We start from the raw sequence: 18,967 nt of genomic DNA, 5'->3' as shown, positions 1-18,967 counted from the left end.
TCCTTCATATAATACTAATAACTAAGCAAACTGAATTCCAACAATCTGATCAGGAGGCATAATCCTCATGAAACAATCCTAGCTACGTACAATCAACTCTCATCATAACAAACTACTCTGAAGTTTGGAATGAAATTCCATAGGCACCATGATAAAAAAACATAAGAAATTTAGTTTAATCCTTTATCCAAGTGTGAGCAAACAAAGTTTGCACCTGAAAGTATCTTCAGGACTGGGGTAAGGTAGTGCAAGCTAACATCACTCCTACCTCAGTATCTCCCATAATGCAGAACACATCTCCTTGCAGATATGTCTAATGTAATGCATTAAGGGAAGGGCCATTACCCAGACTAGTTTCGACCTTTATTGAAGTCTCTTCAGTGGGAGCCAGGCCCAAGTGGAGATACCCACCAGAAGCATTAGCAAGGTCATCTCTACCTATAGGAGTTGCCAAATGGCATGCCACCTTTTTAATAAATTACTCTGGATTTAGAGAAAGATGTTGAAAGTTTATTTTTCACTTGGTTAGAATATAATAAATTTAGTTTAATCCTTTATCCAAGTGTGAGCAAACAAAGTTTGCGCCTGAAAGTATCTTCAGGACTGGGGTAAGGTGGTGCAACACCAGGGCAACTCCATGCAAAGGTGGAGCAAGCTACTATCACTCCTATCTCAGTATCTCCCATAATGCAAAACATCTCCTTGTGGAGATGTCTAATGTTGCACCACCTTACCCCAGTCCTGAAGATACTTTCATGCGCAAACTTTGTTTGCTCACACTTGGATAAAGGATTAAACTAAATTTATTATATTCTAACCAAGTGAAAAATAAACTTTCAACATCTTTCTCTTAATCCAAAGTAATTTATTAAAAAGGTGGCACACCATTTGGCAACTCCTATAGGTAGAGATGACCTTGCTAATGTGTCTGGTGGGTATCTCCACTTGGGCCTGGCTCCCACTGAAGAGACCTCAATAAAGATCTAAACTAGTTGGGGTAGTGGCCCTTCCCTTAATGCATAACATTAGATATATCGGCAAGGAGATGTGTTTTGCATTATGGGAGATACTGAGATAGGAGTGACAGTAGCTTGCCCCACCTTTGCAAGGAGTCGCCCTCGTGTTGCACCACCTTACCCCAGTCCTAAAGATTCTTTCAGGTGCAAACTTTGTTTGTTCACACTTGGATAAAGGATTAAACTAAACTTATTATATTCTAACCAAGTGAAAAATAAACTTTCAATAAAAGACATTAATTATAGCAAATTATCTGGTAAACTGTACCTGAGGATCTTTGCATGTTCTCTATACACAGAGTCAAATGTTTTTTTTTAAATGAGCATGAACAACAGCGATGTTTGAAAACAGTTCAAGTTTTGAACCTTATTTAAGTCTAAATTTTTATAAAATATATTATGAATGCTTATCACTATGTAATCCACATTGTATGTATTTATATATCTTGGGATGTAAAGGGAGGGAAAAAAAAACTTGAAATTCTCCCCTTTCTCTTAACTACAGCAGCAGTAATTAAACTAAGAAAAATTTTCCTCTACAATATATATATATACACAACTGCAGATGAAAGTGGTCTACATATTTTAAGATCTCCTTTAAATAAATAGTGATTATAAAATAAAAATAATATTCTAAAGAACTACTGATAATGCAACAATATATGTAATGCAACCAGTTTTTATTTGGCTTTGAATTTTTCAGTTATTAACGAAAACATTTTAATAATGGAGCTATGTTTTAAGAAGTTTGGTGTGATTTGTTATTACCATCACTAATTTTTCTTCAGAAACAGATCTGAAGTATGCTACTCAGAAAATTGATTTAAAGATCAAAGTCAATAGGTAGAGAAAAGTGACCTGTATAATTACCCACAGAAAAATCAAACCTATCACATTTAATGATTCAGCTCAAGAGCCTAAAACTAATAACTGGTTTCAGTATTATCTAAGAGAATAACTGCTCTTTTCTCACAGTAGCTATTAAAATGAATATCTAAGAACAATAACCAATAATCAGATTAATACATAAATGAGAAAATGAATGCATTTCCTATGTATTAAAATGAAAGATTTATAAAACAGTTTAATAAACAGCATAAATAGTCAAGTATTTCACATAATTATAAAAGACTTCAAATATCTGCATACATTGTATATACACATACTAACAATCAAATAATGAACAGGAGAAGCAACAATAACATAACTTTTTCCTGGTAACGAATCAATGATTCTAATTCAATAAATGTCGCTTATGCTATCTCTTCATGTGAACAGTGTTAATGCCATATCTTTTCAAAATATCTTTCTGGCATTATACAAATATATACAATATCTCATACATGACATGCTATATTCATTAACTACAAAGAAGAAAAAAAAAATTCTGTATATACATAGAGTATAAAATAATTAGAATAAAGTATTATGCATACCATTGTAAGCCTATGTATCACAGGGAATTACCTTAAAAGCATTCTTTTGGTAATGACTGTTACTATTCACCAGCATTCAAGCTTCATATTTATACCTCAAATGTATTATCTTTAATAATTTGAAATATAACTGTGAAAGTACCAATATTTCAGTTTAACTTAAGAAGGCTAGCATTCATTAAAGATTAAATTAAAAAAAAAAAAAATCTTAGTCTCACTTGATAAGGAGAAAAATTGCTTATTTGATATATTTCAAGTGTTTTAACAAATATGCCAAGTGATATATTTATATCACTTGGCATATACGTCCTGAATCTACAAAAGTGAATATGCATTGCAAGCCGAGGTGAAAATTTTGCTTCACCATAAATCTGATCAAGAGAATTTTGAATTTTTATCAGTGCAAATTCAGTTAAATAGTGTGAAACAAAATATTATCCACCCTAAAGTGTATATACTGACTGCACATATAGTAACTTGAAATATTTTCTTAATTAGTTGGAAACTACTGTTCACCGAGGAACTTTAGCAAAGCAAAAAAAATTAGCAATCTCACAGATGTTGAGGAGGTGGCTCTTTGTGAGCAAAATGAGTAGAGAACAGAAACTAACAAAGACAATGTTACTCATTTAGTGTAACTGCCATATCCATTCAAAATATTGGTAGTGAAATAGTGTTAGTTACTGGTCAAACAGCAAACTTCTTGTATGAAAAATGTAAGGTAATCTGAACAAAAGGAACATCTGTAAATTACCATAGCTTTTCTTGTTTGAGTAAAAAGATTAATCATAACCAAGGATTTGCAGTATTAGAAAGCAGGTACATCCCTATATATTACACTAGAAATCCAGTAAACTGGGATTTGCTGTGTGATAATTCTTTATAATCTTCCAACAAAGAATTTCTTTAAATCTCGAAATTATGAAACTGTAAATAAAATACTCATCCTTGACACGATTGATAAAAGAACAATCGTATGACTCAATAATTGTTGCTTGAGACAAATAACAGATCAAACAATATAGAAAATGTGTAAAAGATAAACCATGTTTTTGAAATTGAGTTCAGTGAAGAAACTGAAATTTAACTCTCTTAAATTTGTTTTTGCATACTAACATAAAATTCCAAGTATAAGATCAGATTTTATAATATAATTAGGATTGCCAGACATCCTTTATTTCAAAGGACAATCTTTTATTTTAGCCAAACTGTCCTTGTCCTTTATTGAAACAAAGGATCTTCCATTTATCGAGTATGATAGTTTCATTTTACAATGCAATGATCTGGGCACTTAATTTACTGGGTGGTGCCATAGCCTTGAAATAGGGTTAAAGAAAATTGTGACATTTACTTCTAAATACGATACTATAAGATGATTTAATTAAAATTGAATGCAAATTTTTCTAAATATTAGAAATAACATTTATATTGTGTTGTTCTTGCTATGTGCTCATAAATTGGCAAATTCTTCGTCTTCTTGATAGGGTTCTTGTGAAAAAGAATATGGGCATAGCAACTATTAGTTGATTATTATTTTTTTTTAAATGCAGATGGAATGTTTGAGTGCCTAAAAAATTCAATGAGTTAGGATTAGATTGGCAAATGGTATCTAGCAAATTGCAAGTAATCCTTATTCCAAAGTATTAGAAATTAAATGATGTAATTAAAGCAAACTATCATGCTCACATTATAATTTAGATAATGATTATAGAAAATATATGGTCATTTTCAGCTAAAAGAGGGGATAACCTTAGAGAATTCCATGGGTTTGCCAAAACAAAGGTTAAGGACCAAAGTTTAATGTACCAACTTGATGGCTTTCTTTACAACCATGTATAGAACAAATTTCCTTTTATGGAATACTTTGAGCTTTTATTTCAAAAGCAAACCAAGAGACTGTTCCAAACAGCTTTTTCAAATCTCTCATATTAATGAAACTTCAGAGGTCCCCATAATTATAGAATTATATTTTCCATAATGCATGTGATCAAAATAATTTGCAAAACAAAAGTGCTTGAAAAGAATGAAACATGTGACTGATCTAAAAAATTCACTGAAGAATCAATTATCCTAATCAGGAATTTTTTGGGTATCAAGTTCATCAGCATTTTCAAAAATCAGACCCTGTGGTTGCATAGTAAGAAATTATTTCAAAGCTACATTGAAATATTTAGGAAAGACATTTAATTTTAATGAAAATACCCCTTTTTTGAAACTCGGTAAATTAAGCTTTAAAAATGGTTGTTTTAACTATAACTCATTTGTTGAAGTAGGATATTTAAAATATCCTACTTCAACAAATTGATTTTAAGCTTTCAATTATTTTCATTTCGTATGCTTTTTCAGTGGTGGGGATTTTGAGAAATTCAGAAAGGATTTTTAATGTAATGAACTCAAAGTGGAGGGATGAGTGAACCTGATGTTCAGTTTCATTCATAAAAAGTGAACTAATGACCTATTTCAATTTGATAGTTGTTTAGATTTTTCTGAGAAAATTAAAATTGACAACGAAGTTCTTAAGGCTGCTCAAAGTAGTACAAAATATATTCAATGTGAATGATTTCTAGCTATTCATCCAGTACAGCTTCTTTCCTTTTCCCTGCCTACCTAAAATTACTTTAGCTTGATGTTAATTAATGCACTAAATTTACATAAAAATATTTGGATCAATTCATGCTTTTTATATTATCCATATATATCAATCCACATCTTTTCCTATAGAAATCCCTGGCTTACCATTAAACTAAAATTTGCAAATATTTATAATCAATATGAAAACTAATTTTTAAACCACAATCTAAAAAAAACAAACAAAATGCTTAATTATTAACTAAAAAAATCATTCGATTTTACTTTTTTGGGGTGGGAGGTGGTGAAGTGAGAGTTGAAGAGTGGGAGCATTAATTATTTTTGAGTGTCCTTTAATCCAGTCATAGAGCTCTGGCAATCCTAAAAATACAGAAATAAAACCTGTATGAATCTAGTAGCTAATGGCATCTGCATTATCTGTGTATAAACTTTTACATGTTTCTAGGCAGACTAGTAAAGAAATTATGAATAAGAATGTAGAAGAAGAAATAAACATTCCAAACAGTGATGACAAATTTTCAACACAGAAAACCAATTACATTACTCAGATGTAAATTCATCATAAAAGCCTGCATAATAATGGGCTGATTGCACACCTCTAACTTAATTGTAGAAAGAATTATTGTTTCAAATCAAGCTTAAATGGTTGGCACAGCTGCAATATACATGAACTTAAGCTTCTCAAGGAATTCATGAAAGTGGTTGGACGGCTTATTCTATAACTTTTGCACTTACTAAGAATTTAAAGAAATCTAGTAAGGTTATTGATTACTTCATAATATCAACTGCATATGAGAATAAAGGCATGTATGTCTCTACACTGGTGCAAAAGAATTCTGCCCATGCCTAAACAGAGTACAATGTATTCATATAAATACATAAACAAGATCATAATATTAGTATAGTATAATATAGGACACATTGTCCTTTAAGGACAGCAGTTTATAATAGCTATAAGCTATTGAAATCAGCTCTGGAGGGATATTTCTTATTTTAACTTCCAAATAAAGTTTGCCTAAAATAATAACGCAAAGATCTCCTGCAGCAGATGCACTAGCTCTGTATTTTAAGCATTGCACCCAAAAGATAAGATTGTATATAACCATGAACTTTTTGTATTTAAAGAGTACAGAGCCTACACATGTCAAAATATTAAAAAGCAGGTGAAACCATGTACACATTTATCACATTTCATTGCTGTTCATTTGTCTTCATACAAGTAAATATTTTGTGTACCATGATAATCTTTTTGAATAAACAAAAGTAAACTAATTTGGAAATATATTTCCAAATTATAAACAATTCATGCATTAGATTTATGTTTGCTATAATCACACTGCTTTACTTTTTTTGACAAGCACACAATTTTTTTTTTTTTCAAAAAAAAATTGTGTGCTTATCAAAAGGAATATAGATTTTTTTTTTTTCAAAAAAAAAAAAAAAAATCTATATTCCATTAGTTTCTCTGATATAATTCCTTGAAAAACTAATCTTCAACACTTGAAAAATCTAAAAATATAATTCCTACATTAAATATATAGTTAACTCAAATGATTTTTGCTATAACAATCACACTACTGTACTTTAATAAACACATTAGCTTTTTTTTTAAAGCAGAAATCTATACTATATTGAGATGATCAGTTCTGCAATTACTAAAGCCAAATTCTGCTGCATGTTGCTTTGCAATATCTTTATTTCAAAATAAGTTTCATGTTTGAACCCTCTATAGCAGTGTGATTAAAATAAAACACATTTTTATTTAGTATAAATGATAGAAACCCTTTCCTATAAATTAAGATTTAATAGATATATATACACACAAGTTGTATATGAGCATTAATATATAAATGAAATGTTCATAAGGTTCAGTACAATACTTGCATTTTACATAACTTTGTTTTTCCTCCAGCAAGAACTTGGGTAATATGCTTTTATGTAAACAGATTATATATGAACTGATATGGTCAAAAATGACCATGTCAGTTCACATAATCCGGTTTTGTGTTTGGCCATAACAAAAGTTTGACAAACCCACAGTCCACTAATACTGTAAATCAATTATTTTCATTCACATTTATTTACTTGGATGAATTTTTTTAGATTCTTAATTGAGAGATCTGGTGTCAAATAATTAACAAATTGTAATCATGTTCTGAATTTTGCAGCTTGATCTTATTTTCAAAAGATGTTAAACAGACTTAATAAATTGCAGTAAATTTATTCACTGAGTTGGAATTATATTTCTTGTTGGGAAGTATATTATACTTCCCAACAATAAATATAATTATTTCATCTATGTTTTACTAAAGTGCATGCAAACAATAGTTTGCACATGAGATATCTTCAAGACTAAACTGCTTATATAGAGATGTACTCCAACTGATATGAAGTCTGCTCTCTATATCCAAATAGCTTAGTTATGAAGTTATTTCACATACAAACTTTGTCTATCCACACATGGATGAAATACAAAAACAACATAATTTGTCAAGTATATTATGGATTTAATAACCAAATTTACTGTCAATGTGCAGGGTGCCTTGATACAACTACTTTATGTGAAAAATAATTATTCTTAGAACCATGAGAATGGAGAGGGGGAGGGGAATGACTGCATTGTTAGAAAGTGAAAGTAATGATAATATGCCTGAGTACTATTCATGGATGAAATCATTCTTATGCTTATGTTTAGTGAAGATGGCAAAATTAAATTTGAAACAGATAACAAAATAAAAGATGGTATGGTAGGAAGCAGGATAAATATATTTATATGGAAGGAATTTCATTAGCATTCTGGAATGTGAAAGCAGAGCTAATTTAAAGAAGACAACCAACATCTAAGAGGATTGATGAGTTGGCAATGTCATAGCAGATCAAAATATTAGATGTGACTACACTGGAGACATGACAAATAACAGAATAATCTAGAAGAAAACTGTGATAGGAAGCTAAAGGAATAATGCAAACTTAAATATGTAATTCACACCACTTGCGCATTCAAACAAAGATACATATCAGGAATTTCATGATATAATAATGCTAATAATACATATTAATAACTAAACATTCAAGTACTGAAGAACATGAGGAAAGACCAAAAGCTCTAAGATGACTGCTAAAATTGTTTTGGAGATAACTGAAAATCCTGTTTATTCCACTGCATGCCAATACTTCAGATGTTTTTTCTTTCCAAGAACCAGCTAAAGAGAAGGAAGACAAGTTCAATCCCCCAAATTTGCTATAGTAGATCATGTGCTACAATGAACTGTTTCTCTAGTTTGTTTTCTGTAATACAAATCAACAATATGCCTTATGTGTGATCAACTGCAAATAGAATTAAGGCATGTTCAATAACCAGCAAGTTTCCCTCAACATTGAATGCTTTTCCTCTAGAAACAATTATTAATTATGCTGACACTATTGTGACCTACACCATTATTTGAAAAAGGGCAAAAAATTTTTATATCAAGTACTGATTTTTAAGGTAACTCAATCAGTTATTAATAACTGTCACCACTATTTTAATTATGGAAAAGCAAATCGCTCCTTTCATCAATATGTTCATAATATTATGTGTACCATAGGTTTTACATACTTTTGTTTGGATGAAAGTATGTTTCATAATATAGTAAATTATGAAAATATCATGCAAGAGAAGAAAATGAAAAAGTCATTAGGTATGCATTAAAGAAAAACAGACAAAAATAATAACAGTTGTGTTTTGAACATATTGGGGTTGTTCATTCTAAGCAATTAAGTTTCTAGATATAAAACAAGAGCATGTTGCATCACAAAGTAGTTTCAGTCCAAATATATCTGGAAGACTTCAAATACAGAAGTTCAGCAGAAGCAGTTCACTCCAAACATTCAAGATTTAAATGCATTTTTTCTTTCAAGCTTACTTGAAAGTCAAACAGCTAGATAAAAAATAATTATGTAAACTAAAATTTGCAACTTCATTTGGAGAAAGCTACATGATTACAGAAAAAAAGAGATCATAAAAAAAAAGATTCAGAATTGAGAATTAATTTTTTTTTTTTTTAAATAAGAGAAAATTTATCAACAGAGGACTGTCGGCACACTTCCATATGATATAGAAATCAGAATATGATGAGTACAGTTCTCTTATGATCATGAAAAGTTCTTTTTGAGATTCAAATATTTACTTTCACAGAACCCTTATTTTTCAACTGAAGAACAAGTAACAAATTTTTGATAAGGAGCAACATTGATTAATCACTAAATTACTCTTGCTGATTAACATGAGAATATATGATTTTTTACCCTAGTGTTTTTTTTTTGTTATTTTTTTCACTGTGATACATAAATATAAAAATTTAAACACAAAATTTCACCTTTCTATTGTTTTTATTCATATTTTGGCAGTTTCTCCTTCTACTCCCCCTTTCAAGGCTTGTTACTTTCATTTACACATCAGTCTGGACACCAGGGCTTGAAGTTTGTAACTGTTCTCTGAATGTCCATTAAGAATCTACAATATTTCAACTTAATCAAAATTCAAGAAGCTAATAAAAAATAACAAGTAGTTGATCAGTTGGAATAAACTGAAGAAACCAAAATATATGGTATAGTCTGCTAATATTTTATGTGTGGCTTTTTTTTGTGGAATGAAAATCACAAGTTACCTGGAGGAAAACTCCATCTCTGTATGAGACTACAGAGATGAACTAGCTAATTCACTAACTAAAATGATGTCATTTAAATGGATTACTATACATATACATTTTTTCAGCATTTCTACACACCTGCCACTGAATTAGAAACTTATTTAAATACCGTGTTGGACCTCCTTTAACCTGAATTACAGCACATGTGCGGTTTTCAGCACAGATTCCACAGAGTGTTGAATTTCATCTATGTCTACAACATACCAGGGGCAATCACCAGACACTCCTTTAAGTGGCTCAGATTTGACAGAAGAGTACTTTGCTCCCAGATCTGTTGTTCTGACATGTCCCATACATTCTCAATGGGGTTCAGATCCAGGTTCTGTTGTGGTCAGGGAGGATGGAAATCGATGTCATGCTCAGTGAACTACTGCTGAACAATTCTTGCATGATGGATAGTAGCATTTTTTGTCTATGAAACACCATCACCGGTTGGATAAAAAGTCAACATTGCAGGATGGACTAGATTAGTAACAATATTCAGATATTCCTTGGAGGACACTTGACCTTCCAGCAATAATTCAACATGCCGTGACACCACCTCTAGAATAGAGCTGTGTTAAAGATAAGCTGGATTCATTGCTTCCAAACTCTCTGCCTACTGTTAGGAAAAAAAAAAGGTGTACTGTGATTTGTCACACCTCATGACTTTTTTCTAGTCTTCCAGTGTCCAGTCATAGTGTTAATGGCACAACTGTAGACAAACTTTCCAGTTCTTCATAGAAATCAGTGGTTTCCATATAGGCATGCAACTGCCAATACCAATCCTCTTCAATTCGCTGCATGTAGTGCAACAATTAAATGGTTCAGTTTAATTGCTGCACATAGGAAGTTCTGTTTATCCATACAAGATAAACAGAGATTACAACAATCTTGTTCCTTATTAGGACCAAAGTCATGCCTCTTAGACAAGAAATGTGGGTTATTTTTTATTTTTCCACTGATTAAATACCTGGGATATCTCAACTTTTGAGAAACAAGTCAGCTCTGCTGTTTTCAAAATTGTGGCTGCAGCCAAACCGACACTCACAATAAGCCCTTATCAAACTCCTTTGTTTTTCCCATTGTGATCAACACTATTGACGATTACTGACCAGTAACATTCTTAAATAGTTGCCTAGAACACGTGACCAAGTATTTTGCATATACACTGTGTAAGTGATGTTTATGTACATAAAGGTTTCTAATTCAGTGGCAAATGTGTGCAGAAGAATATTGCTGGTAATGGTGGGGAAAAAAAAAATTAATAAAAAAATGCCAGTTTCTGCCTATCACATGCTAATTCTTAAAATATAGTATAATAAAAGATATTTGAATCCGTGGCATGTCTGTGACACACAGTCTTAAAAGGGGCACAATTATAAAAGCTTTTCATCTGAAAGTAAGTTAGCAAGTTTCATAAGGAGGATATTTAGAGAATACACACATTTCGCACAGCAATTTTCTGTGCAATAGATTGGTCTGCATATTATAAGTTATTTGTATAGATATCAGACAACAAATTATTCATATTTATTTCTGCATGAAAACAGCATCATCAGAAAAATTTATTTTTCTACTAGAAAGATGAAGATAACTTTTAGGACACAACATGAAATGTTTGGCCTCATGTACAACAAAGTGGATATTAATTTTGTATCTCCCATCTAAACATATAGGACATTCTTTTATGCATAATACGAGGCAACAAGTTTCATAAGTATTAAGTAGATAAGCAAGATTACTGTTTAGCAACTATATGTAACTGAAACCATGGTTCAGCAGAATGTTATTTAAGAATCTTTGCATTCTATGAAGGTTTTTTTTTTTTGATGATATTTTGATGATTCTATTTTTTTTAATGATAAATCCCATAAAAGAGGATGTTCAACCTACAGTTCATTAATTCCATGGGTTGATGGAATGTTCCATCCATAAATGGATGGAACACGTTCAAAGATTACCAAAACAAGCCTTAAAGTACAAGCCATTAGACAAAGAAAACCAGGACGTCCTCTACAATGACTTCTAAGGCCGGAACAGGACACGCTAGGCCTAAATCCTTGATATGCATGATGATGACTGTTGGAATGTTGAGGAGAGCAATAAAAACTTGAGTGGATTTGAAGACCTGTAGATTAACACGCTTTGGGAAATGCATAAAGGCTGTTCTAAAGAATAGGGGACAAAAATTTGTCATGTGGGTCTACAGCTGAACTGTGAGGAGATGCTGAACAGCCACTGCTTGTGACTTAACAGAATTACAGGTTAGTGGTAGTGAAGGATTCCATACATTAATTTTGTTGAATGGTGACCATGGAAATATCTTCAGAAAACACAAATCCAGAAATATCTTTGTGAAAGAAAGTCAACTGGTGAGATGGATTGTTAACCAGCCTTATTAATCTCTTTCACTGAGTCACAGAGTTTTAAAGAGCTAAGGACACCAGTCCAAATATAAGATAAGTGCTCAATGATTGGATCAGTGTGTGATGTACAGAATTAATACCTGTTCAGAGGTGATGCTTGGACAATGTTTTCATGCCAAAGAAAGACCAGTGGGTTAGAATTATCCCAAGAAGAGATAATTCATAAATTTGGGTGTTGTCTGAAGTAAGATGAAAGAAAAGTTTTTTTTTTTACGAGAAATAACAGGAATGCGTTTTGCAAGCACTAGAGTTAACAAGGTTGTGAGATTCCTGCTAGTTTGGATATCAGAATTTAGGCAATATTGCTGAAATAGCTATTCTAAAAGTTCTGATGATTTTTCAAAGCAATGTAATGCAATGATTTGTCAAAGTCTGAGACAGATGGTAGTAACCTACAGTACTGCAATAAGTAAAACTCTGAAATGGATTTGCAGTCAACTTGAAGAGGTATCTTTAATAGGTATCTATACCAAACCCAATAAAATGCTTCATAAATATTAAGAGTTTCAATTTTAACTAGTTCTTCCTATTGTATTGCATCATTAAGTAAATCATGCCTTTCAAACAGCATTTCCTCTTCTAAATGACCAGTTTTTATATATAATTGGCAAATTCCTCTACAATCATGCTGGTTCATTCATGATTAATCCAAAGGTTATGGTAAATTAATTACCTATAACAGCTGTCTTCTTTCTGTAGCTTTTTCCTACAAATATTTCTTTGGGAACTTTAATATGCATCCAACTGACTATTTTATATATATATATATATATATATATATATTTTTTTTTAAAAAGGTGAATGACTAGAAACCGAGTAAAATGAAAACAAAGTTTATTAGCACAACTAGTTTCAGCTTGTATCAGCCTTCTTCAGGTGCACATTAAAAAAGAAATAACCACTAAAACAGAGGAAATAACTGTAAACATCACGGAAAGTTAATGTATATATATTTTAACGTTGAAGTTTGCGCATTCAAAATTGTTTTCTCATTGGCTTCATTGTTGGGCATATGTATAACTCATATATATGCCCAACAATGAAGCCAATGTTGGGCCCTCCATATATATATATATGAGAGAGAGAGAGAGAGAAATAAAACTTGGAATTTTTTGAATGGTTCAGTTTTGAAATTTACAGTGTTGCATATGATAAAAATCAGTTTTAAATGATAAATGAGTCACTTGTTAAATTTAATAGGACTGATTTAATGAGAGAGAAATCTTAATAGCGTGCAGTTATTCTGCCTTAAGTGTTTTTTTATAGAATTATTATTTTAGTAAAATTTGTTTTCAAAGAAACTAGTTAGTCATTAGGCATTCTTTACAAAGTACTAAGAGGACTTTGTAAAGAATGTGTGTGTGTGTGTGTGTGTGTGTGTGTGTGTATATATATAAATAAGAGAGAAAGAAAGATATGATGTGGGTGCCTGACTGACCAAGTGGATAATGCTTCTACTCTCCAACTTACAGGTTGTGAATTTGAATTTCACTGCAGCACTGATGTTTGTGAATGTTTTTGCATGGAAAATAAATTTTATGGGTTGGTGTGCAACTACCACTGCATATTTGGAAGCCCGAAGTGGCTTGAAAAAGTTCAATGGTTCAATGTTTGATGTATAGAGCAGAGTTTACCTGACTTAACCTGCTTAGAGTATCAATATAAAAGATGTATAGTCTTTCACTTTCATGGATGGAATTACACACACACAAATATATACGTGGGCTGTTCAATAAGTAATAAGACTAATTTTACTGTGGCGAAACCACTCATCACAATATTAATTTCTGTGGAATAAAGAAATGTTGCTGTATGTATTAACAAAAGAGGTTGATAGATGGCGTACATGGGCTGATGTGCCAGAGTGTCACGTGACTAAACGCAACTGCTCATCGGCATGCCTACGAGGTGCGACCAGTCTTCGAAACGGAAGTGTCCTTGGACCAGCGTTAGGTGATTAAATTTTGTATGCATTTGCAAAAATCGGCATCGGACACTTTTAACATGATACACAAAGCTTTCCACGATGAAGCAATGTCGAGGGCAAGTGTTTTTCGCTATCATAAAACTTTTAAGGAAGGCAGGCAAAATGTGGAAAATCTTGAATGTGAGGGAAGACCTTCAACGTCCATCACAGAGACAATGATCAACACAGCAGCGATTATCATCAAGCACGTCAAAAGGAAGCATCCATTGCTGAAGAATGGCTTCTTATTGCACCACGATAATGCAAGGCCACATATTGCTGGTTGTGTAGTGGACGTTTTGCAGAAGAACAACACAGATATCCTACCACACCCTCCATACAATCCTGATCTCGCACCGTGCGATTTCTGGCTGTTTCCTCAGCTCAAGAAACCACTAAGAGGCCGCCATTTCGAAAGCAACAAAGCATGTGTAAAAGCTGCGGAGGCAGTTTTGAAAGAACTCTCAAAAAATGGACTCCATGTGTTTAAGAAGTGGACGCAACGTTGTGACAAATGCATTGCATCTCATGGTAGTAACTTCGAAAAAGACCATGTAAATGATGACGATTAAAGGTTATCTGTTTTCTGTATAAATATAGTCTTATTACTTATTCAACAGCCTACGTGTATATATATATATATATATATATATATATCTAAAAGGATACATGGACAAACTTAGTTGCTGTAACTGCAAAAATAAAATAAAATGAAACATTAAAGCATCATATACACACACACATATATATATTAAAAAAAATAATTATAAAACTAGGGTATAAAAATAAAAAAGTTGTTTTTTTTTTTTTAATGACTCAAAATTCTCATACAAATAATCTAATGCAATTTGGTAGACTTTTTTTTCGAGGGGGGGGGGGCTTAATTTCACTATAAGGTTACCTTATCAAGCCTATAAATATGAGACTTTTGCTCTTTCTGGTACCAAAAATGGTCAACTAACCCTTAAAAACTATCCAATATAACTATTTCTAGTTATAGTGGTTTGAGTATTATCAAAAGTAAGAAGTTATCAGAGATTCTTGCAAAAAATAAACCAGAACTATGTTTCTGAGAGCACTACAGTTCGAAAGATTGTTGGAAAATAGTAGATCACTATATAGAGGTAGATCACTATATGAAAGGACTTAAGTTCATAATATCATCAGCAAACTAGGCATAGAATTTGACATTAGAAAGAGAAGTTAATACATATAAAGAGAATGGGCAAAAGCTAAAAGCCATGGGATACTCCAGCATTGGTGAGAATATCTAGAGAAAGAAAACTACCATGATATGCAGTAATTGATCAGAGAAAGAGACTGGAAACCAGAATTGCAAAGGATCAGAGGCAGAGAAAAAGATAGTATTTGATAAGCAGGGATGGGATGGCTACTATGCCAGATATAATGAAAATGCCCTGGAAATGTCAAGAATGACAACAACAGTTTTGCCAAACTTTTCTACAGAGTATGTTAGCTAAGAGATTTGCTATGTATTGTAATTGGCAGAGGCCATACTGATGTTAACTAAGTAATTGGTCAACCTCCAGTCAAAGACAAAAAACTCTTGACAATTATCACCATCACATATGAAAGAAAATGAGATGTGGGAGTGGTGATGATGATGACTGACTTCAATCTTCCTTTTTCTTTTTTTCTTTTTTTTGTGATATGCTGAGTATCAGCTTGTTTTCATGCTGTAGGAGGATAGATACCATACGAGCATGAAAGACTGTAGGATAAATGTTCATTCTGGAAAAAAGGAGGTACAATTAGGGGGGAAAAAATTTGTACTGAAATTTCTTTTATTTTTTCTCTTGTCCTAATTGTACTAAAGTTATTCAAGATTCCTATGATATCTTTCTGCTAATAAGATCATATGAAGTATGCGCCAATTAGATGTTCTTGGTATAATAGGAGATACAGCTGGCATATGTTCACTGGCCCACAGATGCAGTATGGTCACTCTGATGCTCGGTGATGTGCCATACCAGGCCTTACCATGTAGTCCTCTTGTATGCTTTTCTGGAAGCCTGAACTCTCTGAAGATCAGTCACTCCATGCACACCATCCATCTCATTGATGGTCTATCCCTTCCCCTTTTTCCAGGAACTTTACCTTCTATTACTGTTCTGATAAGTCCTCATTCCATCCTTTCAATATGTCCAAAATATTTTAACTTTCTTCTGTCAATATCCTTGAGGAGCCTTAAAGTTCTACTGATCTTTTCTAACACCCATTCATTTGTATGCCTTTCAGTATATGATATATCACAGCTGACTTACTATAACATATATTACAGTGGCTACAGTCTTCATCATTATGTAAGATTAATGGAGACAAAAATACACATCCTAGCCATTTCAACTTCTATGAGTTCATTATCAAGAAAACATACATATGAACAAGGACAATCTACATGACACTACACAAAAGCAAGCTAAATCTAGCTACTTTGTTAATTGTTTATGCTATCCTGACCTCTGGTGAAAAATAAATAAATAAAAAATAATTATAAAATAAATAAAATACAATAAAAATAAATAAACAGATAAAAAAATCCATAAATCCTTTTTTTAATAACATACTAATGATTAAAAAAAAATAAAAAAAAAAATTACAGTGGAACTACATCAAACGTATCTCTACAATTCTGCTGTCTTAAGGTTTTCTTGTGTTGGGATTTTGCAATCATGTTATGGATGCTATATAGCAGTAGTGTTCAACCCATCAATCATGATCGACAGGTTGATCGCGGAGTGATTTTTGGTTGATCTCAAATTTAATTTAAACTGAAAACATATTTTATTTATTACTATTTTCTATTATTTTTTAATTCTCTTTAAGTGTATTGCTATTGTTTATTTATTTTTCGTTAAAATTGTCAAATCAGTAACTTTCTTATAAGTCCGGGTAAATGAATTAATTTGGATCAGTGGAAGTCAAACAGCGAGCCAAGTGAATACGATTATAAGCAAAGCATATCGTATGCATTTTGTTTATAATCGTGTTTACTCGTAACTACATCACACACTTTCAACTACCCACTGTTAGAATTTCAGTTGCTCTAAATTTATCGTTGGATTTACCATTATTTTGTTCACTAATTGATAAGTTAAACATTTTTTATTTTAATAAAATATTTAAAAGTTTTTTTGTTTTTTTTAATTTGAGGATAATCATGAGTGTATCAAAGAAATCGAAGACGTATCATTTTCACAAGGAATGGGAAATGGATTTTTTCTTTACAATGGTAAATGGAGAGTGTTGTTGTTTGATTTGTAATTCATCGTAGCAATTCCAAAAAAAAAGGTAATATTGAGAGACATTTTCAAATCGCTACATGCAAAATATGATGATTTTCCCCAAAATTCTGAAATACGTGAATCAAAAATTATAAATTTAATGGCAGGACTTTCTGGACAACAAAATGTGATTTCGAAAGTAATAAACAAACCAATATCAGCCACTATTGCATCTTTAAAAATCATTTATTAGCAAAAGCAAAAAAGCCTTTTACTGATGGAGAGTTAATAAAAGAATCGTTTCTTGCAGCAGCAGAATCTTTATTTTCTGATTTTAAAAATAAAAATGAAATCATTTCGAATATTAAAGATTTACAACTTTCCAGAACAACAGTTATGAGAAGAGTTGAAATTTTAAGTGCCGATCTGAATACTCAGTTAATGTCAGACATTCACCAGTGTGTTGCGTTTTCATTACAATTTGATGAATCAAACGACTTCACTGATACTGCTCAGTTAATGGTATTTATTAGTATGGTATTTATTTCAAGATTATTCAAGTAAAGAAGAACTTTTGAAAATTGTACCATTATTGGGAAGGACTAGGGAAGACGACATTTTTTTGGTATTTGATGAATTTGTGAAATAACACAAACTTCTGCTTTTTAAACTTGTGTCTATTAATACTGATGGTTCTCCTGCAATGATAGGTAATAAATCAGGCTTCATTTCATTATGTAAAAACGATGACAAATATCCAGATATTTTAACATACCACTGTATTATCCACCAACAAGTACTGTGTAGTAAAAGATTAAACACAAAAGATGTTTTGGATATTACATTTAAAATTGTAAATTCTGTTCGAGGAAAAGCCCTGCAACAGAGGTTATTTAAATTACAGGCAGATGATGAACTTCTGTTGTACAATAATGTTCGCTGGCTCAGCAGAAGTCAATTTTTAGAAAGATTTCTTGTATTAATTAATGATATAAAAATTTTCTTCATGAAAAAGAAGATATTTATCCATAATTGAGTGATAAAAGATGGTTGTTACACTTATAATTTTTAGTAGATTTCTGTACAGAATTAAGCAATTTAAATTTAGAGTTACAAGATAGAGATAAAAATTTAATTGACATGTTAAGTTCAATAAAAACTTTCCAACAATACTTACTTTTATTAAAGAAAATATAAATGACTGCGAATTTAGACGTTTCCCATATTTATTAAAAATTTTTTGAACAAAATCAAGAAATGCTTCGCTGTGATTTAAAAGAATTTATTTGTGAAATAGAAGTAGTTGAGGAAGAAATAAATTCAAGATTTAAAGATTTTAATACAACTGAAATTATTGTATCTTTTATCAATAATCCATTTCAAGAAAACTTGAACATCACAGAAATTTCAGATAAAATTAGTGGGCTATTTGATATAAACCAAGCTTAAGTAGAACTTGAGATAATAAACATTCAGAATAGTTTACATTTAAAATCAATAAACAATGAAGTCATTTGGAAGTATACACATGAAAAATTTCCAATATTAACTGATATTGCGCAAAAAATTCTGTCGTGTTTCGGATCGACATACTTGTCAGAATCCGCTTTTTCAAA

The 18,967-nt window shown here is 31.6% G+C and overlaps 1 protein-coding gene across 2 annotated transcripts in view; it reads right to left on the bottom strand.

The window, feature by feature from the left end:
• Positions 1-1,679: 1,679 nt before the first annotated feature.
• Positions 1,680-18,967, bottom strand: part of LOC150095369 (uncharacterized) — a 114,319-nt gene continuing 97,031 nt past the window's right edge. The window contains exons 5-7 of one of the 2 annotated variants that reach the window (XM_090410079.1): positions 14,776-14,798; positions 9,400-9,517; positions 1,680-5,401 (exon numbers count right to left, since the gene is read on the bottom strand). In XM_090410079.1, the coding sequence (XP_090266205.1) occupies positions 9,472-9,517; positions 14,776-14,798 (69 nt within the window). In that variant the 3' untranslated portion in view covers positions 1,680-5,401; positions 9,400-9,471. The remainder of the gene's footprint in view (positions 5,402-9,399; positions 9,518-14,775; positions 14,799-18,967) is intronic. The other variant, XM_090410080.1, reaches the window with a different exon arrangement.

The sequence above is a fragment of the Typopeltis vanoorti genome, chromosome 20 (genome assembly GCF_054136105.1).
Source record: "Typopeltis vanoorti isolate ZY-2024b chromosome 20, IOZ_Tvanoo_1.0, whole genome shotgun sequence".
NCBI lineage: Eukaryota > Metazoa > Arthropoda > Arachnida > Uropygi > Thelyphonidae > Typopeltis > Typopeltis vanoorti.
The sequence above is the reverse complement of the archived record's forward strand: the minus strand, read 5'-3'. Positions and strand labels throughout refer to the sequence as shown.